The 23,846-nt window shown below is 43.6% G+C and overlaps 1 protein-coding gene across 5 annotated transcripts in view; it reads right to left on the bottom strand.

Annotated features, from left to right (window-relative positions):
- Nucleotides 1-23,846, bottom strand: part of NEK10 (NIMA related kinase 10) — a 110,572-nt gene that overhangs the window by 59,078 nt on the left and 27,648 nt on the right. For all 5 annotated transcript variants that reach the window (XR_004693485.2, XM_060280658.1, XM_035130104.2 and 2 more), the window contains exons 12-22: nucleotides 22,215-22,439; nucleotides 20,350-20,489; nucleotides 19,741-19,802; nucleotides 17,813-17,890; nucleotides 16,878-16,942; nucleotides 11,071-11,173; nucleotides 9,562-9,690; nucleotides 8,667-8,804; nucleotides 5,631-5,676; nucleotides 3,293-3,414; nucleotides 1,460-1,562 (exon numbers count right to left, since the gene is read on the bottom strand). Coding sequence is in view for 4 of the 5 variants with exons in the window: in XM_060280658.1 (XP_060136641.1) it covers nucleotides 1,460-1,562; nucleotides 3,293-3,414; nucleotides 5,631-5,676; nucleotides 8,667-8,804; nucleotides 9,562-9,690; nucleotides 11,071-11,173; nucleotides 16,878-16,942; nucleotides 17,813-17,890; nucleotides 19,741-19,802; nucleotides 20,350-20,489; nucleotides 22,215-22,439 (1,211 nt within the window). In the remaining variant the exon portion in view is untranslated. The remainder of the gene's footprint in view (nucleotides 1-1,459; nucleotides 1,563-3,292; nucleotides 3,415-5,630; nucleotides 5,677-8,666; nucleotides 8,805-9,561; nucleotides 9,691-11,070; nucleotides 11,174-16,877; nucleotides 16,943-17,812; nucleotides 17,891-19,740; nucleotides 19,803-20,349; nucleotides 20,490-22,214; nucleotides 22,440-23,846) is intronic.

Genomic DNA, 23,846 nt, shown 5'->3' with positions numbered 1-23,846 from the left:
AGGGTATGTCAAACAGATATTGAAACAAATTCAATAATGGGTCAATATCAGCCACAACTGCCCACCACCCACTTATTCCATTCCCACTTCAACAACTGTTCGCCAAGTAGCAAATACACTCAACACAAAGCTGGCCTCAGTCTGGATAAATGTTGGACAGTTGCTCTTTGAAAGTATATTTTACATCAAATGAAGTTGCAATGACATTGAGCCCATTTGAATTACAGTGGTACCTCCGGGTTACAAACACTTCAGGTTACAAACGCTTCAGGTTACAGACTCCGCTAACCCAGAAATACCGGTAGTACCTCGGGTTAAGAACTTTGTTTCAGGATGAGGACAGAAATTGTGCTCCGGCGGCACAGCAGCAGCAGGCCCCATTAGCTAAAGTGGTACAGTTAAGAACAGTTTCAGGTTAATAACAGACTTCCGGAATGAATTAAGTTCTTAACCAGAGGTACCACTGTATATTCTCATGTTTGGAAGGGGAACAAGGCACTGGGTGTGCCTCCAACCACCAAAACTATGCATCAGTGTGTGTGCATAACATTTAAATAAGGTGTATATATTTGAGCTGATATCATTACTGGATTGTGAATACTGCCCATGTTCGGGCAATCACATCAAGGATTAAGAAACCAGAATATGTACAAATTTGGCATGAAGACTCCTTGTTCCCACTTTGTTCCTACCTCCACATGATCAAGGAAAACCCCGAAGGAACATAGTTAACCACAGCTTCTCCTTACACTGAAAACTATGTTTAATGGGAAGGCTAGGATTTGGAATCCAAATTCCAACATGATTGAAAATACTTAACCATGATTCTTGGTTCCATGGTTAAATGTTGGCATCCAAATCCTGTCTAGTTAGAAAGTCTACCCATAGTTCCCAGTTTCTCGCAAAATAGAAAGCCATAGTAAACTACAGCTTCCCGGCTTGTTTTACTAGTCGTGCAAAGTAAAAGCAGAATACAGAGACAATAACTCTGTGCGTATCCTGGCTTATTAAGCCAGAATTTGATCATCCAAACAGAGCAATTGTCACCCTGAAGTTTTTGGAGAAAGGCCAGGCATACTAATTTGAAAAACAAAAATGTGCTGTGGCAAATCTTCGTGCTTATGTGTTCCCTTTTTTAGAAAACCAAAATGAAACACCTGGACTAGGAGGAAACCACAAGAGTGTAAAAACAGAACAGAAGCAAGCCTGAGAACTATGAACAACAGAAGGATTTAAATAATAAAGTAACAACTCAGAAGAAATGTATTAGTTTCCCCATACACAGGAAAGATACAAACAGTATAGTATTGTCTGGAAAGAAAAGGTTTCACTTATAGATATGCATTCGAAATGGTTTGGTGATTTCATTTATTCTGAATTAATTTACTGCAATTCACAATGGAAAGAAATCACTTTCTGCTTAAACAGTCCAATGTTACAAACAAGTACCGGTACTTACTGATGGTTACTTTATCCTTATCTCCCAGCATGATATTGTTTGGAGTGAGGTCTCGATGGACAATTCTCTTCTCTTTGTGCAAATACCGAAGAGCTAAACACAGCTTTACAACAAAGAAAAGTCTTAGCGCAAGTGCAAAGCCATAGTCACCAGCAATAACCAAGGGGGAGCTTAGAACCTGGGAATGTGAGGAGCAAGCGTCTTACAGGAAGAGCTGCAACTAAACTTTGGAGGAGCTGTAGCTCAACAGTAAAGCTCCTGATGTGCAAGGCCTCGGGTTCCATCCCTGGCATTTTCAGATTGGGCTGGCGATGTCTGCTGCCTGAAAGCCCAGAGCTTCACTGACAGGTGTGACGGAAAAGTTTGTTTTTGCTGGGGCAGGTTGGGTCCCTAAGTATTTTCTTTTCCCCATGCCAGAAAAGGGTTAATGTGCAGCAGCCTCTGATTGGCCGAGGTTCCCGGGGGGGGGGGGGAATTGAAAAGGAGAGGATTTGGAGAGACAGTTAGTGAGTTTTGGAGGGAGTGTTGGGAGGAGGTTTTGGAGTAGGTTGGGAGGATAGGTAGGAAGGTAGGGAGTGAGAGTTGGTTCTGGGTAGAAGCATCCACTCTGAGGAAAATATCACAAGCTATAGAAAGGAGTCTCTGAGCTTAGTGTGAAGGACAGTGTGTGGTGTCCTGTAAGAGTAATTAGGCCATGAATTAACTGGGAGGCTGAGGCTGAGACAGGAGAAGTAGAAGCTGTAAAGCAGGCATCCCCAAACTTCGGCCCTCCAGATGTTTTGAACTACAATTCCCATCTTCCCCAACCACTGGTCCTGTTAGCTAGGGATCATGGGAGTTGTAGGCCAAAACATCTGGAGGGCCGCAGTTTGGGGATGCCTGCTGTAAAGAGACAGTCTACTTAGGTTTCATTCCAGTCAGGAGGGGAGAGATTCTTCTAGTAAGAGAAGACTCCCAAACCAGTGAAACCTTGGGTCTATTACTTGGAGTACGTCCGGAGTAGGGTAGTCTAAGGGGTGTGTAACTGACAGAAAGTACCACCTTATGAAGAACTAAAGTATTAAGTGTGAAACAACTGAGAAAACCTTGAAGTAAAATAACATTGTAAACTGAAGTATCCTAAGTTTTATCCACTCGTGTTATAAACTTCCTTGTTAAATGAAATCATTATTGTTTCTTTGAACAAATCCTGCCTGAGACTCCAAATTATTAAGTTCTCCCTCACGCAAGTCCCCCACAAGACAACCTGTGGTAGTTTGAGGGAATTCGTGGAACTTGTGTTCTGTGAGGTGGGTGCATTATATTTAAGTGAGTGGATGGCCCAACGGTGTCAGGGAAAAAAGGGACCGCCGCGCCTGTCGCAACACAGACAATAATTGGGCCAATGAACCAATGACGTAAGTCAGATTGCTGGGTTCCCATGCACAGCCCTCTTAGCACTGTATCTGGGAGGTGGGCTGGGGCAGAGATGGCATTGCTTCTGGTGGAGTCCTGTGTTCCTGTGCATTTCTCAGAAAAGGGAAGGGGTGGTGCGTACTCCAGCCTTGGACAGCAAGCTTTGTCATTTTCACTTCTGATGATGATCACCAGAATCTTACATTCTCTGTACTGCCTCATCCAAGAAGCTCCAGTGTAATATGCTTCGGCACCAGTGACATTTAGTTTATCCCACCTTTGGCGCAATATATCACTAACTGCATAGCGCAGGCAATGTGTACGCACTTTGAAAAGTGCAAAAGGACAGATCCCTAACTGATAAGCAGCGATGAATGACTATCCTAGAAGCAAAAAACAAGACAAAGAAAAGCAACGAAGATACGCGCAGGTCCTTACTTGAATGAATATGTGCCATAGTCTGTCTTCCGTAAACTGTTGCTGCTTCTCCTTCAAAGAATGAAAATGTTCTCCCAGCGGTGCCCCTTCTATGAGCTCCATGACTATGTACAGCCTGTCACCTAGAAGCAACAAAACGAAATAGAAGCAGCAAAACAAGAGGAAACATTTCATTTATGTGCCCAGTGATTGGCCAGGAGGCATTATCCGGGTATATCTCCTGAGCATTTTGGAATCCAATATCAATGACTTCCCTTCTTCTGTTTCCATGGTTCATTTTGCATATCATAAATCCTTGCATATTTTACAGAAACTAAACCATTCATTACTCCATTATTGCATCCATCAAAACTTATTTACACTGTTAAATAAGTGTAAATAAATTATCTTAATGCTGCCAACGTTTTCAAGTGTACACAATTCCCCCCCATATATTCAATAAACATTTTCCAATTTCTTTAAACACAGGTTCTTCTTAATAAAAAAATTCCTTCCAGCAGCACCTTAAAGACCAACTAAGTTTTTATTTTGGTATGAGCTTTCGTGTGCATGCACACTTCTTCAGATACACTGAAATAGAAGTCCCCAGGCGCTTAAATGTAGAGAAAGGGTGGGGAGGGGTATCACTCAGAGGGGTGGTGGTGGAAATGGGTGATTGACTGACTGATAGCTGTTGATGACTGTAAACGACTGCAAATGGTCTTGCATGAAAAAGCGAGGGGATCGCTTTATCATGTATATTAAGATAAGAATCCAACGTCTCTGTTCAAACCAGGTCTCTCCATGGTTTTAAGCTTGGTGATAAGTTGCAATTCAGCAACTTCTCTTTCCAGTCTATTTCTGAAATTCTTTTGTAGTAAGACAGCTACTTTGAGATCTTGTATAGAATGTCCTGGGAGATTGAAGTGTTCTCCTACTAGTTTCTCTGTCTTGTAATTCCTCTTGTTCTCTTATTCCAGGGGGTCCCAAAACTAAGGCCCGGGGGCCGGATGCGGCCCAATTGCCTTTTCAATCCGGCCCGCGGACGGTCCAGGAATCAGCCTGTTTTTACATGAGTAGAATGTGTCCTTTTATTTAAAATGCATCTCTGGGTTATTTGTGGGGCATAGGAATTCATTCATATATTTTTTTTCAAAATATAGTCCGGCCCCCCACAAGGTCTGAGGGACAGTGGACCGGCCCCCTGATGAAAAAGTTTGGTGATCCCTGTCTTATTCTATACGTTAAGTCCGCAAGCTGTGCATATTCTATCAGTTTAAGTTGCCATTCTTCTTTAGTTGGGACCTCGCTCATTTTCCATTACTGGGCTAACAAAATACGGGCTGCAGTAGTGACATACATAAATATCTAGCAAATCTAAAGCACCCACAATGCTATATGTTGGGCTAGTCCTTGTCTGGGTAATACTCAGTGCTTTTTTTCTAGAAAACTAGGTGTCTGTACTCACCATGAAGTTGTTACAGTAAGTGTCGCACTTCTTAACAACAACAAAAAGAGGTACTGTATACCCTTAAAAAATGGTCCTGGTTAAACTTCTGGTGATCAACAAGGTCCAAGTGGAAGCCACCCAGGACTCCAGCCACCTGGAACATCAATGGCATCTGGCCTCTAGCACAAGGAACACACAGTCTACGGTGTACGTCTCCATCCTTGCAAACATTTATCTGCATCTTATTCACCTAGGTCAAAATCCTCAACAACCTCTAAAGGAAAGCATGCCGGAAAAATAGAGGGTTGTATCCAACATCACTCCTAGTCAGAGTAGATGCATTAAAATTAAAAGACACGACTGATTTGGGTCCATTCATTTACTCTGAACAGGTGTTAGTGGGATACCATGCAGATTTTTATTTCCAGACCTGACATAATCCCACCTATATACTGATGCTTCAAGTCTCTCGCCTTCTAATTGAATCCTGACTAAAGCACAATCTTATACATATCTACTCAGATGTAAGGTTTACTGGGTTAAATGTGGCTTACTCCCAGGCAGGGCTAATTTTCTAGAAACAGAGATGCTGGAACTCACCACGAATGCCTCCCTTGTTCTCTTATAATGGCAATGGCGCCCACCTGAGAGGTACCTTGGAACTGAGTTCGGTGAGTTCTGGCTGAAAAAAAGCCCTACTCCCCAGTAAGTACGTATAGGATTGCACCTGAAATCAAATCACTTTTTCCCAGGTCTCCTAATGTGGGGTCTGCAGCTGGAATATAAGCTTCCTGACGACAACAGAAAATATATAGATCATTTTCTTTTTCTAGTTATCTCCCCCCCCCCTTTAATCTTATTATAACAATATACTCATTGTGGAATGTAGCCCTGAAAGTGTATACTTACTTTCTAAGAAGGTTCTGTAATATCGTACGACATTAGGATGATAAAGCTACAATAAAAATAATGTATACAGTTACATATAATGTATACAGTTACATATTCTCCATATTCTGTCTTTCTTTAAATGTAATCTTGGTTTAAAAGAAAACAGAAGTCGTCTGAACAATCCTTGGGCTACTTCTGTACAAATCTGGTTTTTTACTGAAACAGGTGTTTAGGGAAAACACTCTCACCAATGGTTGCTGTTACCATGAGATCAATAAAGATATTGATTATATAAATAATAATAATAATGTATACAGTTAAGGTTAGATGGAACATCCATTTGTATAATGTCTTCAGAATGCTCCTCTCGGTGGCAGTTATGGCAAGTAAGTTTTAAGATTGTGAGCACCAACACAGAATCTTGACCTTTGACACTGTACAGGAATCACTTCTTTATTTAAGATATTGTGGCCAGATCCAGTAAGAGATAACCATAATGTCTGCTTCCTCTATACTGCCTATGGAAATACTGTATTCCCCGAAATTGCTCAGTTCTCTTTAGTAAGGTTTTATCTCCCCTTTTATGGGTATTTGGTCTATTTATGGCCTACTTTGAAGAATGCTTTAAAAATAATAAGGGTAACTCGAGGAGCCAACTTGAATACAATATTGGGTAAAGCCAGGTAAGCACAGGGGGACCTCACATTCTGCTCCCCACCCCACCCCACTCCAGTCACCCCCCAATTGACTCTGGGGAGTTGCGGGACCATCTGGATTTGTGGGGTCTGCAAGAGGGAGAAGAGGGAAGAGTAAAGCTGCAAATACCAATAGAGTTTGCCCAGTGCAACATGAAAAGGGCACACAAATTCTGTATGTGAGCATCACAACACACAGACACACACACACAGAGTCACTTTCACATTATGTCTTAGGTGCCTTTTCATATATTAGTATGAATCTCGGCAGGAAAAAGGATATGAGAAACTGGTCCTCATAATGCAACCCTAAGCACGTGAAATCCATGAGAATCCAGCTGAATGAATGTATAGCAAGACTTCATGGTAGCTAGCTTAATAATGTAACTGGAAAATATTTCTGTTCCCTAAAGCAGGGGAAATAGGAACCTGAAAAACAAAGTGGTATTGCCACCCTGTCATTACCTGGCGACTGCCAAGTGTTGTAGCATGACATATTTTTTAAAGAAAATATACCACGTAGGTAATAGAGCAACTTTTTCGCTTTCGTGGTTCCATTAGGCTACAACTCTTTACACACAGTCCAAAGAACAAACAAGTAAAACGTTTCAACTGGAGAATACGTTGAAAAAGCAATTCTATTTCAAAATGTGCATTGAAATAAAAGTCATGTTACTTGCAGGCTTGTTCTAATTGAGTTTCAAACTTCACAAGGTGTTCTAACAAAAAAAACAAATTGCTGTTGGTGCATTTTCTTGCTGAGGTTTGATACTTTTTTTTTTTTACTCCTCAAGTCACAGTGTAAAATTACAGCTGCTGGGCTGGCAACCAGGGTCAGGAAATGCTTGGTCTTCCATATGCTCGCACTGAGCATTTGAATTCCCTGAGCACATTTTCTTTGTTGGATCTTTACATGCATTCACCCTGATGCAGATGCATCGCTCCCTAATGTTTACGTGAGAATGGATTTCCCCATTTCCTTTAATGGAAAGGTTATCTCCTCCATGTGGACATCTTTGTCATGCATGAGGACCACAACCTCCATGGAAATGAATGAGGAAGTAACCTTAATAATAATAATAATAATAATAATAATAATAATAATAATAATAATTTATTTATACCCCGCCCATCTGGCTGGGTTTCCCCAGCCACTCTAGGCGGCTTCCAACCGAATATTAAAAACAGTACAGCATCAAACATTAAAAACTTCCCTAAACAGGGCCGCCTTCAGTTGTTTTCTAAAAGTAAAATAGTTGCTTATTGCCCTGACATCTGCTGGGAGGGCGTTCCACAGGGCGGGTGCCACTACCGAGAAGGCCCTCTGTCTGGTTCCCTGTAACCTCACTTCTCGCAATGAGGGAACCACCTGAAAAAGTCTCCTGCTGCTGTTTTCTGCAGATGCAATAGAAACGGTGAAGAAGGTCCTCTTCGCCGTCGCCACTGCCACTTGGTAGGCTCGATGTTGAGCTCTAACCCGTGTCCGGTCTGATTCACAATGAGTTTTCCGCCACCAGCGCTCTAGCCGTCTCAACGATTGTTTCATCACCCTCGGCTCCAGGGGAAAGCACAGGGCTGCCTGGGCTCCATGCAATCGGAGAGGGCGCTTCAGAGCCATTCCAGCAGGCCACCAGGGAATCAGCTGAAAGGCCATCAACATGGGATAAAACATCCCCTACCACTCTCTGGAAGCCAATTGGATCCATTAAGTAGCGGAGGCGGACCATCTGAATCGGTCCCACCTCCCTGCAGAGGGGAAGGGTCGCGGAGAAGTCCAGTTGCACCAGGAAGTGATCTGACCATGACACTTCTTTTGTTTCACTTTTACTTAATGTCAGATCACCAACTTATTCAGGGACAGCCCCATGGTGGCCATGCTTTCCACGAAGTCCCAAGTGGCCCCTTATAGGTTCGTGTCGGCAATAACCTCAATAACAAACTGGTAGAGCTGAAGGTCAGACATGCTTAAAAACCACTAAAAATCAATGGTATTTAAGCTGGCAGCTGTGCATCTAAATCCCACTTCCTCCAGCTGCCTCTGGGTTGGCTAACCAACTACAAATGCTCATTCAGATCAACTGGTGTAGGAATTCTTCACAGAAATGGTTGCCACTGATGCTGTTTTATTTTTGTATTTAGCACGACAAGTACAAACAGCACATATCACAGCGACGTATTCAGGATGATATTCAAAAGCATTATTATTACAGGTGTGGAGGTATTTATAACAAAACAAACCACCATCAGTGTAAGCAAGTTACTTTCCAGTTGGCATCCAAAAACCTAAATACCGTGCCACTGTTTGGAAGAGAACTCCACTGATTTCAATGAGATTTATTCCTGGTGTGTTTTGACTCACCTGCTCTTTTATTATAGTTAATTCAGAGACAATGTTCTTCACGCTGCTGTCTCTGTCTTTTTTGTCCTTTCCAAATGCTGGATTGTGTAGATTAATTTCTTTCATCGCTAGAAGGTTCTGACCACTGCGTTTCCTAACCTATGTGGGGGTCAAGAACAACAACAGATAAGGAACAAGATTAAAACAAGCACTATTTATTCATCAAAACTAACTGCACTGTGTCTATTTTAAGAAACGCCCTTTTTTTTAGCATCTAACATCCAGCTTGAAATTCACTTAAGCCTGCATAGGCCAATCAAAATGTGACACATGAGTATCTGATAGAAAACAGTAACAGATCTATGCAGAAATCGGGGATCTCTAAGGCCAACCCAGATGCACCACATCACAGTAGAACAAATACTATTTTGTATTCATATAATGCATTGCAAGTAATTTAAAGTACTTAACCTATATTATGTCAGTAATCTTTACAGGAATCCCATATAATAGTACTGGTATTGCTAGACACGCATTGAAGATTTGAGGAAGGGGGCAGGTGCTGAAAGATAGCCCTTCTACCGTAAGCACCATTTTGCATTTGAATAAAACTGGAGGGAGATCATGTGACAGCCTGGTTCAGAGAAAAAGTGGGGCCAGCAGACCAGGGCATAGCTGCCAAGTTATCCCTTTTTTACAGGGATTTTCCCTTATGCTGAATAGGCTTCCTCGCAAGAAAAGTGAAAACTTGGCAGCTATGGACCAGGGCTCTGTGTGACAATGTAAACCAGCATATGGTCCACCTTTACCGTTGGGAGAAGAGTGAAACAAATTTGCAATAACATCACAGGCAAGGATCGAGTGAAAGTATATAAACGCATGGCAAGATTTGATACATATCCCAAAGCCTATTTACCTTGTAAACACTCCCAAAGGCTCCACTGCCAAGATGGTCCAATATTGCGTAATTGCCAATGTATTTCGTAGGTGCTTTGTTCTGATTAATGTCTTCAATGTTTTCCGCAATTTGCTTAACTTCATCCTCCTAGTCATGAAAATCAAGTTAAAAGACTCATTTTGATTTATGCAATTTTTCGCTTATAGGACATTGGTTCGGGCTAACAACATGGGCTTTATATGCTTAAGAGATCACCTTCTCCCTCACTGGTCATCCAATCTTTTCGTAGCAACCAAGAACCCTTTCGTGGCTATTATTGTGTCGATGTGTCAGGCTCCGACAGCAAGAGAACATGGTTGAAATCTGGCTATGCAGTTTACAGTGGTACCTCGACTTATGAATGACTCGACAACTGAATTTTTCGACTTACGAATGATGCAAATGGACGCATGCTTACAAATTTCTCGACATCTGAACGGAAACCGTGGCGGTTTTAGATAGGGTTTTTTCGACTTACGAATTTTTAGATGGGGTTGCTTCGACTTACGAATTTTTCAACACATTCATATGGGAAATCGCGTATCCAATTGCGCTTTTCGACTTATGATTTTTTCGACCTACAAAGGTGCCTTCGGAACGGATTAAATTCGTAAGTCGAGGCACCACTGTATTTGTCATTTGTCCTAGGGCAGGAGTGGCCAAGCCCTTTTTGCCAAAGGGTCGTATCCACCCCTCCAGGCAGCACATCCTAGTGGTGGGTGCGGCCAAAAGCAGGTGTGGCCACCACAGTCTCAAATGTGCAGTTGACACACAACACACACAATGACAGGCACACAAACAGGCACAAAGCACTCCTCCCATGCAAATCAGCTGAGGATGAAGGGCCAGGGGCATAGCGTGGGGAGCACACAGGTGTTTGTGGCCCCAGGCGCGCAATTTTTGAGGGGACACAAACCAGGCACCCCCAATGTGGCCAGCCTGGTGCTCCGCCCACCAAGGTAACATTGGCCAGCCGGGCTCCCCCCTGCAAGGCAGGCAAGTGGCTCAGTGTGGCCCCACTTTGCTATGGTGGGTGTGGGGTTGCTCCAACAGCAAGGGCTGGGCTGGCACCCCCCTCCAGTATGGTGTGCACACATGGCGCCTGCCCTGGGCACTGGCAAACAATGTTACGCCACTGTTGAGGGTTATCACCCCATCTCTGCTCATCAAATGGTCAAAACGATGACCAGGCTACTCAGGGATCTGCCCACCCCAATATTTTGGTTTTTGCTAAACTTGGTGGGGTCCTGGAGGATCAGGAATATTGGGATGGGGGCAGATCCTGCCCCAGTATTGGAGGCTAGCCACCTTCATCCCATAGCCTGCCACCCGCTTCGATTGGAGAGATGCCTAAGCCCACGTGTTTATGAAACTTTTTTTTTGCAAGATATCTTCATTAACAATGAAAATTTTTAAGATAGGGTAAGCTTAATTTTTTTATCAGTGTGTTAGTGTGACTAAGAAAGTAAGCAAACATTTACTACTTACCAGTAATGCATTTAGCTTCGATACCAGCTCTTCATAAGCACTTATCTCCCGAACGTAATGCCCAATGTCAATGAAGCTCTCAAACAAGTGTGTAGGGAAGAGTCTACAAAATGCAAAACTATTTATTTATAGAACGCCGCATAAATTTCACACCTAATTACATTTGGGGGGGGGGGAATGTCTAATTTCACTTCGCTGAATAATACCGTAATTCTTATTGCTTTCACTGGTTTTCTTGGGACAAAATTGTGTTAGTAAGGACCACACGGATTTTAGTGAGATAAAGAAAGGGTGGTTGACATGTGACTCTCTCTCCAAATGTTTTTGGTTTCCAACTCCCACCAGGCCCAGTCAGCATGTCCAATGACAATGGAAGGTGGGAGCTGTAGCCCCAACAGGAACAGATGAAGGAGTGACTGGATGGACAACCCTGAACTGGTCAGATCCCCTATCTTCAAGCCAAAGACCATTTAACATTTAAAAATCCTGTAGCTCTTACAAAGTACAGTTATATTCTGCCAGTATAAATGTAATATTAAGGAGTTGTAGCCATGTAACACAAGAAACAGAACAGATTGTCTACTTCAGTGTTTCCCAACAGGTGGTCCGCGGACCCCCAGGGGTCCGCGAGCTATGCCAGAGGGGTCCGCACCGCTGCCCAGCGCTGCCTGGGGCTGCTTTCCGCGTCCGCAGGGAGGGCGTAGTTCAGCACGGCTACTGATTGGCTGCAGGAAGCGCCAATCAGAAGGGGCAGCCAATCAGAAGGGGCAGGAAAGAAGTATCCGCCCAGGCGAGGGAGGGGAAGGCTGGCCGGCAGGAAGAGCGAACCAGAGCGTGGGAGTGTGCGGAGGAATACAGCGCCGCGCCCGAGAGGACATTTCCTGGCGCGCGCCTCCGTCCTGGCTCCCTTGGGGATGATGGGGACGAGGGAGCGCCCTTCCCCGCCAGGGCCTTCGGGAGCTGCGTGCCGGTTCGGCTGCCTTTGGTCCTCGCAGAGGCTGCAATGCACGGCCTGGCACGCGCGGCGGCGGCTCCGCGGCCTCCCTCCCACCCGCCAGCTGCGTGCCTCAGCTCCCGCCAGTAGCAGACAGAGCGCAAAGCTCTTCCCGGCCCCGCATCACTCTCCTCTTCCCTGGTAGCTCCCGACCCTCTGCAGGAGACTCTCCCGAAGGGGCAGGAGGAGCAAAAGGGAGCCCAGCACCCCACTTTCCTGGGAATGGAAGAAGATGAGTTCGCCTTCAAAGTGAGCACTTCTTCCATCTTCCATTGCTGCTCCTGAGCCGTACAGAAAAAGTTTGAACGCCAAGAAGGTTTAAAAAATGTATTCTGTGTTTTTACTTGTAACCAGGCAGTTTATATTTTCTTCTGTGGCTGTTCTCCTATGACATGGTGTTTTTATGTTAATTTGCACATGCATTTCCACCAACTATGAAAACTATTTACTGTATGATATCATAAATACTAATGTCGATCTGATTCTCAGGGAGCTGTACCACTACAGGAGAGCTATGAGCTGCCTTGCTGAAATCTAAGTAAAAAAATTCCTTCCAGCAGCTCATACCAAAATAAAAAACTTAGTTGGTCTTTAAGGTGCTGCTGGAAGGAATTTTTTTTATTTTGTTTCGACTACGTCAGACCAACACGGCTACCTACCTGAAATCTAAGGTTTGTAGGTGCACAAAAATATTTTGAAAACAGCTGCCTTGGGGTTAGAATCATAGAGTTGGAAGAGACCACAAGGGTCATCTAGTCCAACCCCCTGCAGTGCAGGAACCATCTCTAAACAAATTAATGGGGGTCCTTGTCACAATAACAGCTCGATGTGGGGTCCTTGAGAAAATTTTGTTGGGAACCCCTGGTCTACTTTATTGGCTCAGACAGTAGCTTCAGAACAGCCAGCCTTTGAACCCCACACGAGTCTTTTCAAGGGATGTTTATTCAGAGTAGAAATACAGTCAATGAGCATGACAGTCTGCTGATTAATTTGACCTCACTAGAAAGATGGCCTTGGATTTAGTTTTAGAAACACTGAAAATGATGGAAAAGAAAATACAATGTTTTTAAACAGGAAAGCTGCTATCCCTAATTTCATTTATGCTTCCACTCCAAAAAAGCTTATATGAATCATGTCACTGATGCCGAAGGCTGATGGAAATACTTCTATGTGCTAAAAGTCCATGCTGAACCCAAAACATCTGAAATATCTGCTCAACATCTGATCACATGAAGGTTCTCTATCTTGAGCCAATATTAAATGGAAGAGAGAGAGAGAGAGAGAGAGAGAGAGAGAGAGAGAGAGAGAGAGAGAGAGAGAGAATTTTTAATGCATTATTCGACTGCAATGTTTCCAAACTGATGACTGAGCTGTTTTTCTCCTCAACTGAAACTGGAGGTACACTTCACTCAAAAAATAAATATGAATTTCCTTGATCAGGTCCCAGAACAACAGGCATGTTATCTTCTTATCAGACAAAAATATATCGCCAAGGGCCACTGCTCCATGATAAGGAGCATAAACAGGCAAATTAATAAATTACAGTAGTCTTTTTCTTCAAAGTCACTCGTGTATTTGGTAGAAGCAACATCAACTCGTGAGTCAAGACCCGGACGCTGTTCCGGTACAATCAGTGTTTCTTCCCACAAAGGGGCTTAATCGTGAAGCTGTACAATGAAGTCTAAGCAGTATATAATCAATAGTTCAGAAAAATGGGCAAATCTGTCCATGGTAAGAACAGAGAGAGGCCTTCCAGCCTTCTAGTTGTTAGCCTATTAATGCTCTGGTTAATAATCTCTCCAGGCTTCTTGTCCACCCTAGTCAATCTTTAGGAATGAACGAGACAATGATGATGGTTCATCCTCTGTCAGCAACAGCCCAGGATGTGCCATTTGATTCCAGTGCATTCTTAATTCATTCATAGAATCATAGAATCATAGAGTTGGAAGAGACCACAAGGGTCATCCAGTCCAACCCCCTGCCAAGCAGGAAACACCATCAAAGCATTCTTGACATATGCCTGTCAAGCCTCTGCTTAAAGACCTCCAAAGAAGGAGACTCCTCCACTTCCGGTTCGTCGCGGCGGTGAGAAGGACGCAGGGACTTCGCGTGTCGAGGTCCCTGGCTTCTCGGAGGGGGGGGAAGTCCGCAGAGCGAGCGGACTCCCCATAAAAGCACCGGATAGAGAGTTCCGGTGACTCAGGCATCCAGCGGCTGCTCCGTTTGGCGGATCCCCCGCGCCCGAGAGCTCAATAGAGCGATCGTGAGCCGGCGGGGTTGAACCGCGGGAGCCATTTTGGGCCACATCTTACCTCCGGGAAGCGAAGCTCCGAGTCCTGACCCGGCAAGCGGCGGATTCTTCCGATTTAAATTAAAGATTTCCAAAGAAGTAAGTGGAACTTTGATCTGGATTCTAAATTTGCCGATTGGAAAAATAGGAGAGACTTTAAAGAAACGGAAGTCGGTCTCTTCCTAATGGGAAACTGGGAGGCGTTTTAAAAAAAAAACCTAAGCCGAACAACGAAAGAATTTGGAGTTGTGGACCCGAGAGGGAAAAAAGACCTTTTTGGAACCATCTCAGCCCCCGAGTCCGGCACCCCTTGAGGTACAGCGGCATTAAGGGGAAGAGCGCTTTGACAGCTGTCAAAAGCTGTCAAACTGTCAAAAGACCGGGTGGATTGATTGCATTGTTGTGAACAGTAAAAAATTGTTTTAAAACGTGATAGAACTATTTAAATTGGAAGTAAGAACGGATTTGGGATTGAGTTAAGAACTAAGGAAAAGAACAGCCAAAATGGAGTCGATCGTCTGAGAAAGGAATTTTCCAGTACCCATTGTTCCCTACCCCCTGTTTATCTGCGGTTACGAGAAGTATGAAAACAAAGCTTTCTTGAGCCTTCCAGGAGACTGTGCTGAACTATTTGCTGTCATGGGAAGACCTTTACAAGGAACGGCAACATCCCAACTTATCACCAGTCGAGACTGAAGTCCAAGTCCAGGACTTAGAGGATAATTTAGACTTGGAGACTGCTGAGTCTGAGACTGTGTGTGAGGAGAAACAACTGGATGAAAGTACTGAAGAGGACTTGGACTATGACAAATTTGTTTGGGATGAAGCAAAATATGGTTTCCAAAAGGAAGAAAAACAAGCAGAACAAGAAGATGAGAGGCAAAGGAACTTAAAGACTAATGGAATTGAAGATCCTGGAGGGGTTAAAATGTGGAGTGGTGTTTTTGAGGGATGGGAAGGACAGGGGCAGGGGGGGGCAAAGGCCTGGAGATGGATTTGGGAAAGAATGGGTGTGGGGTAAAAACTTTAGTTAAAAGGTATTGTTTTGGTTTTTGAAAGACGGTTTTCGAAATCTTGGCATGATAATGGAAATGCTGAACCAATTGGGGGGAAAAGACTTAGGGAGAGGAGATGGAATGTAAAAAAGAAAGGAAAAAAAGTTATGTTTTCTTAAGGGAGCATAAGAATGGTTTGGGAAAGAATTTTTAAGTTATTGTAAATTTTTGTAAGTTAAGTGAGGTGTTTAGGCAGAAAGCTGCCTACCCCCCTCTCCTTATTCTGAGGCACTCAGTGGCAGGGGGTGCCCAGATGGGTGAGGAGGAAATGGAACCTTGGAAGTGCTGTGCCCTGCGGGTTCCTCTTGTGGCAGGAGGGGACCTGTGGGAGGGCAGCATGAAAAAGGAGGAGGATTGAGTTAATATTATTAGATTAAGATTTGAAACTGAGTTGGAAAATTCGCCACAAGTAATTAGAATTTGTTAGGAAAACCATGAGGAAGACTATCGAGGGAGTCGCAATTAAAATGTCAAAATAATAAGAACTGGGAAGTTTTAACTTTTCCCAATTTTCTTTTTCTCTTCTTCTTTTTTTTCTGTGTTGTATGTTTGTAAATATGATTATGAAAGAGTTGGGGGATGCGAATCCCCATAACTCCTTCCTCCCTGTTCTCTCAGTGGCGGGGGGGGGATATGGGGGGAGGAGGGAGGGGGGAAGCTGAACTCAATTCACAATTGGACCCCTTTGATTCTTAAAGCACACGGGTTCCACTGGTGGCAGAAGTGGACCGGTGGGTGGAGGGAAAATGAAGGGACAGTGTTATATTGTATGTTTTGTTTGTGTCTGTCTTGTTTGAAAATCAATAAAAATCTTTTTTAAAAAAAACAAAGAAGGAGACTCCACCACACTCCTTGGTAGCAAATTCCACTGCCAAACAGCTCTTACTGTCAGGAAGTTCTTCCTAATGTTTAGGTGGAATCTTCTTTCTTGTAGTTTGAATCCATTGCTCCGTGTCCGCTTCTCTGGAGCAGCAGAAAACAATTCCTTCTAATGATGATATTGCTCAGGTACTCAGAGTGAATGCATTCAACACCTCAAGTTTACAGCTCCCAGCCATACTTCAAAGTCCCTCTTGCTGTACTTATTCTACCGTAAATCAGTTTCTAACTGCTTCAATGACATTTGACAATGTCTGAAATACAATTCCTTTAAAAAATATAAATGAGCAGATCAATGAAATGTTACTACCCCCAACGCAGAGGTGCCAGGAATGTTTCTAGAGCTCTCCATGCGGCACCTGAGCTTTTGAATTGGACCTAAAACACAGTTACAGTACCGTACGTTCTCTTTGCAGAGACATCTATGGACAACAATGTCATCCATCACATTTTCGGTTCCCCCCAGCTACAGAACAGTAAATCTAACTAAGACTTAAGCCTAATGCTAAGCATTAACCTGCAGGCTTTTTGTTGTAACTCAAGTGAACATTTTGAGAGCGTAATCTCTTCTAATATTAAATTTGCATACCTTTTGAAAAGATGTCTGTTCCTTTCCATACTGAAAAGGAATCGCAGGGCTCTGAAGGCATAGCACTGGAGAGAGGGAAATGCATACATTAAGGTAATTCCATGTGCAGAAGCATGGTCACATTTGGCTGCTTTTGGCTGAGAAGTCCATGCCTTTAGACTACTAAATAAGCAACCGCTTGTAGCCAAAGAATGTGGCCTAAAAGCTTTATCTTTCTGAAGTACAGTGGTACCTCGGGTTACAGACCCTTCAGGTTACAGACTCCGCTAACCCAGAAATAGTACCTCGGGTTAAGAACTTTGCTTCAGGATGAGAACAGAAATCACGCGGCTGTGCAGCAGCAGCGGGAGGCCCCATTAGCTAAAGTGGTACCTCAGGTTAAGAACAGTTTCAGGTTGAGAACGGACCTCCAGAACGAATTAAGTTCTTAACCCAAGGTGCCACTGTAATGGAAGGAAAATATTTTTTTTTTGCTAGAAGTTAGAAAGACATCCATCTTCATTTCAATTTAGTGCATGATGGTAAGAACCGTTGCTGCTACCAATATGAATTTGTTGGCACTCCCAAACCTCTATTGGCATTTAAATCCATGTTTAAAGCAAGCAATACAAAAATGGCTAATCCCGTAAAAATGTCAGAATGATCAAACCAACTAACTGGATACAGAGATTCAGGAACTTGCGTCAGTGAAAAATTATTTAGGTGTCTTACTTCATAAAGTAAAGCGTAGAATTTGAAACTACTGTGGTGCCTCATACATTTTCATACATTTCCTTTATTTTCTGCATTACATGGTAATGCATTTTTCAAAATGATTGGAACCATATCCGCATGCAGTCACGCCATTAAACAACCAGTTGCAGAATCCAGCATGTAGAGAAGGAGAAGGGGCTTCAATGTCATAAATAGCTCCTTGCCTCTCGCTGTGTCATTACCTGTAATAAATTAGCTTTCACTGCATTCCTTTGTTTATTAGGTAAAATCAGCTTTGCTATTGTGTAGACTCCATTTTCCTGAAAAAGCACACATTGAAGAATATACATTCAATATACATTCAAACAGTCAAATGTTAAACAATAACTTACACATTGTGAAATGAAAGGCAAATGTTAAGTTCTTGTGAAGGAACCTCTCAACCTATTCAGTAGAAATCAAGTCAGCAGGTCCTCAGTAAAGGAAGACATTGTGCTTTACAGCTGTGGTTCCCAATTAGCTAAGTACTGCGGACTTTTCAAGGGCCAAGTCATGAACTCCCTACGGTACCTTTGAAAAATTTGATAGCTGTGTGGTAGTTCTTGTTATGTGAATGGTGCCACGAACCTCCTGGGCAAGTTATGTGCACCCCCTGGGGTCTGCGGACCACCAATTGGGAACCACGGCTTTACAGTATTTATTTATTTGTACCGGTGCTTTTTTTCTAGAAAAAAGTAACAGTTGTTACTTCATGTTTAGAGAAGCTTTAAATGTTTGATGGATTACTATATTTTAATATTTTGTTGGAAGCCGCCCAGAGTGGCTGGGGAAGCCCAGCCAGATGGGTGGGGTATAAATCTATTATTATTATTATTATTATTATTATTATTATTATTATTATTATTATAGGTGCCACACTTTTTAACAACAAAAAGAGAGAGATGCCAGTACTATGTACCCTTGAGTACCCTCTGAAAAAAACCCCACTAATCTGTACATTTATATCTCGCCTTTGCTTCAAGGAGCACTAATGGTTCTCCCCACTCTCTATCTTATGCTCACAACAACCCAGTGAGGTAGGTCAGGCTGAGAGACTGTGACTGGCTGAGAGTCACCCAGTCAACTTCATGGCCAAGTAGGGATTTGAAGCCTGGTCTCCCAGGTCCTAGTCTGACACTCTAACCACTACACCACACTTGCATGTTACAGGTCTCTGAGAAAGAGAGATGGGAGCTTAACCACATTTTCCTTATGAGCCTGTGCCTTGCAGCATTCTTCATAGGATCTGTCTGTCTTACTGGGTCCAGTATACCTCAGTCCAGCATATCTGAAGGAGCGTCTCCACCCCCATCGTTCTGCCCGGACACTGAAGTCCAGCTCCGAGGGCCTTCTGGCAGTTCCCTTGTTGCGAGAAGCCAAGTTACAGGGAACCAGGCAGAGGGCCTTCTTGGTACTGGCACCCGCCCTGTGGAACACTCCCCCATCAGATGTCAAAGAGAAAAACAACTACCAGACTTTTAGAAGACATCTGAAGGCAGCCCTGTTTAGGGAAGCTTTTAATGTTTAATAGATTATTGTATTTTCATTTTCTGTTGTAAGCCACCCAGAGTGGCTGGGAAAACCCAGGCAGATGGGTGGGGTATAAATTATTATTATTATATTATTATTATTAGAGATAATATTATTATTATTATTCAGCTCACAAATTCTGCCTCCTGGATTTCCTTTTCCTGCTATTACTCACCCACAAAATACTCTTCATCCCTGCCTGTTTGGTGCTGATAACATCAAGCTTATCCTAACTATATTTTTTTGGTCTTATTTTCTCAACCTTATTCCATTCTCAGCTTGGCTCTTATCACAGCAAGCCCTGCCTTCTTCCATTCAACCCCCCTGTTTCTTTTACACTCTCTGCTCTCTTCTCAAATTCCCTACAAAGCAAGGTGGCATCCCTTCTTTGAAAGTTAAATCAAAAGCTTTTTCCTTACTTTTTTTTTCCAAATTCCAAACATTTCACACCTGTGCATGAGACACACACAATATCTAAGAACCAATATCAACCAAGCCACCTGCAAACAATTTTTTTGCATCCACTACCAAATTAGAACACAATAAAAATAATAATAAGCAGAGATTAATAAGTATATTAGGCAATCAAAAAACCTCTTACTTGAACGACTTGGTGAGCGTTGGTATCATTCAGGACCAATTCAGTAATTGCAGCACAACAAGCTAAAAAAAAAAATCGCCACAATTGTTTATCTTATATAGTTCTTGGGAAGCATGATCAATAATGAGGCTTCTACTACTTATATCCATTAGGCTGTTTTCAACTAATTCAGGCATCCCCAAACTTGGCCCTCCAGATGTTTTGGGACTACAACTCCCATCATCCCTAGCTAACAGGACCAGTGGTCAGGGATGATGGGAATTGTAGTCCCAAACATCTGGAGGGCAGGAGTTTGGGGATGCCTGCCCTAACCAGTTATAGAATCCTGGGGAGATAATTTTAAAACTTCCTGTCATACTCTGTGGGGTTTTTCTTTCTTTTTTTCCCCACCTCCCTGAAACCTTGCCCCACTTTGCTAGAGAAGGCAAAAAACCTGAGCCATTTAATATTATTTTCCCTCATCCCACAAACCTCAAATGGCGAGGGCACAGAGCCCTCAACAGAAAACCTACTGTGGACTAATAGTTCAATCTCTGCAAAGTTCTTTGCTCGGGCATCGGTTATTGCATTGAGTGCAAACCATCTCTGGGCAATTCATAATGTATGCACCTGCTTGAAGGGAAAACGTATTTTCTTGTATCTCACGAGGACTTAAATCTTCCGAGAAGCGAAGCTGCTGGATTCTCCCTGCTGCGTTCGCACTGGATAAACTCCCGATGGAAGAACGATCGGAAAATAGATTTCGCTCCCTGGGAAAGCAAAAAACACAATGAAGTGAAGATGTCAGGGGATTCTTGCGACTACTCTAGAGTAACGACGCTCCTCAGGTTACTTTTCCATAACGTGTTTATTGGTGCTGCTATGTACAGTGAAGAAGGTGTAGAAACATGTCTTCTTACTCCGATGCAGAATCCGGAAGTGCCCCCCGGCGCGAACGCCCCCAACATAAAAGTCGCGGGACACTGAATCTCCTCCCCTTTCTTCTCTTTCGTAATTCCGGAACCGGAGGAAAGGGTCTGCGTTCCATGTTTTCCCTCTCCCCCTTTTCCCCTTCTCTCTCCTCCCGTCTGTGGAGTCTGGGCTCTTTCATCCTGCCTGAGCCCGGGCACTCTCTCTCGGTGTCCTGACTGCCCTCCCCCGAGCCTGTGCTTCCTTCGCTGCTCGGGGAGGGGCTGCTCTTGATGATAGGGGGAGGTACTCTGTACTCTCTCCCCCTTACAGAAGCCTTTGGGTGCCTCTATCAACCAGCTGATAATAAGAATCTATTTACTTTTGAATTAAGAACATCAATGTTCTATATATCCTTGAGCAGCATATTGAAACTCATAAGCTAGGAATAACAGTTCAAGTGTGTTATAGAAATGGGATAAATAAAACGTTTGGCCAGGTATTTTTATGGGGAATGGATAGTACTGGAAGCAATATGTGAATAATTATTAGTTGTTAACAGGGGTGCCAACTTGAATAAACTATTGGGAGGGCAGGTCCCCTGCCTAATTGATCACGATACAGTGCACACATACCATTTGAAAGGCAATGCCCATCAACTGGGGGAGGGGCTCAAATATTTTATTGGGGGGAGCGACGGGACCTCAGCCCCTAGGAGTTGGCTCCTATGGTTTCTATATTATAGAGAGTGTTTTTTAAAATAAAAAAGAACCCTCAAGAACATAAGAAAAGTCCTGCTGGGTTAGGACAAAAACCCACATAGTTCAGCATCCTGACATCTGCAAGCAGGACCTAAATGCTTTTCAAATATTTCCTCCTCCTCCTCATTATTATTGTTGTTGTTGTTGTTGTTAAAGGAAAAGAAAGGGATAAATGCGAACTTGCAATTCTCAAGAAGCTAAGCTCCAGGTTTACATGGAAGACGTGGTTAGAGGATTATGGTTAAAGCAGGCTTCCCCAAACTGCGGCCCTCCAGATGTTTTGGCCTACAACTCCCATGATCCCTAGCTAACAAGACCAGTGGTTGGGGAAGATGGGAATTGTAGTCCAAAACATCTGGAGGGCCGAAGTTTGGGGAAGCCTGGGTTAGGGGATCTCTATTCACATGTTCAACATATCAGAAGGGAACCGTTGCAGGTTGACTTCTGTGCAAGTTCAGCAGTGAGAAGTTCACCCACGGTGGATTTCAGCACCGTGCTTCAAAAAAGCTGCTGCTGCCAATCCATTGCTTATCCAGCAATCGCTACACATTTTGAAAGACACATCTTGCGTTCTTATGACTTTGCACTACGAGAAATCTTCCAACAGAGCCATATCGGTACTAGAAATCAAAGCCTTGCCTGGGTGGGTGGGTATCAATTTCCATATACATTTGAGCAGGCAGCCCTGCCCCGGCAATAAATGTTATATTTAAATATATAACTGCAGTCAAGGTGGAAATACGAACCACTTTTCTTTTCTTTTCTTTTTGAAAATTCAGAAATTGCCTCTAGGCAGCCTCATTCCCGATGACCTCCGAAACCTACCCTTGTAAAATATGCAGGAGTTGCTTGATACCGCCCCAAGTACGAATTTCCACACTGGTATCAGGATCTTCGCAAACCTGGACTAGAATCCAGACTACACTCCACAGAAGCTTTAAGTGATCCGAATGGAGCAAACTGAGAAGGATGGGGACACCTTCGTACAACTTGACTTGCTCTTTGACATGAGATTCTACACAGAGAAGACGGAGCAACTCGGCTGTCAGCCTGCAAGGAAACCAAGAAATCATCATCATCATCATCTAAACAGTAGAAACTCAAGTCTGCCTGTTAGATTATCCAGATAATTGAATAGCCCTGCATTTATCCGTTGTAACACAAACAAGTTACACAAAGTGTCTCCTATGTTGCTATAAAAAAAATCCTAAAATTAAACCCACATGCTGTATCATCAGTCACAAATTTAAAAATATATGTAATTCATTCATTCTTCATTATTATCACACTGGTCAGGCCCACCAAACCATCAAAGTTGCCTGCCAAGTCCTCACCCCAAACCATAGCTGCCAAGTCTCCCGTTTTCCCCGGGAAATCCCCGTTTTTCCAGCTGTTCCTAGCTGAAAAAACTATATTTTTTTTCATTTTTTCCCGGTTTATTCTGGCGCGGCGGCCATTTTGGAACTGGGCGGAGCATGCTCAGAAGCGACTTTTGATGCTGCTCTGCCCAATTCCAAAATGGCTGCAGTGCGACTTCTGGCACGGCAGCCATTTTGGAACTGGGCAAAGCAGCATCAAAAGTCACTTCTGAGCATGCTCCGTCCAGTTCCAAAATGGCGGCAGCGCTACTTCCGGTCTGCTATTTTCGGCCCGGTCCCTTATTTCTCTGACAGCAACTTGGCAGGTATGCCCCAAACCAATCTCTTTCTAGGGCACCACTTCTTCCCCTTGTATGCTGCCATTGCTAGCAAGTTGGACGGCTCCAGAAACGAGGGAGGGAGGTTCCTTTCCTCCACACCCAAGTCTGTGATGGACAGTCTCAAGAGAAGAATTGTTCCTCTCCTCACAGCCTAGTGCTGGGAGGGAGATCTGTTCCTCTGCTTGATTGGCAATGATCACCAGGGTGGGGTAGCATGTCTTCCTGGGAGTGTGGGCTGCATGGGTGGCAAGTGCGTGCCTGCCTATGTACAGACAAGTGTCCCTATGTTCCAGGGACAGTCCCGGATTTACAGTTTGATTCTGGAATGTCCCGCTTTCCTTTAGGACGTCCCTATTTTCATCGGAGAAATGTGGGAGGGTATGGAGTTATGTGGCCCCCCGAGACAAGGAGATCAGTAACGGAACCACCTGGGATGAACAAAGACATAGGATTCTTATCTCATTATGCATGATCAAGCTTTCTTTAGCGCCTCAGCCCTTGCTTTTTCCCCGCAGGACCAATTGCAGTCATCAGCAGTCGTTAACAGCCGTCAACAGGTTTACCACTCCTATCAGCCCATCACCCATTCCCGCCCACCCACCCCCACCCTCTGTATATACATAAGGGTCTGGCCCTTCTGTTTCAAGTGTATCTGAAGAAGTGTGCATGCACACGAAAGCTCATACCAAAATAAAAACTTAGTTGGTCTTTAAGGTCTTTAAGGTGCTACTGAAGGAATTTTTTTATTTTGCTTCGAC

Source organism: Zootoca vivipara, chromosome 12, assembly GCF_963506605.1.
Source record: "Zootoca vivipara chromosome 12, rZooViv1.1, whole genome shotgun sequence".
NCBI lineage: Eukaryota > Metazoa > Chordata > Lepidosauria > Squamata > Lacertidae > Zootoca > Zootoca vivipara.
This window is presented reverse-complemented; position numbering and strand designations above follow the sequence as displayed.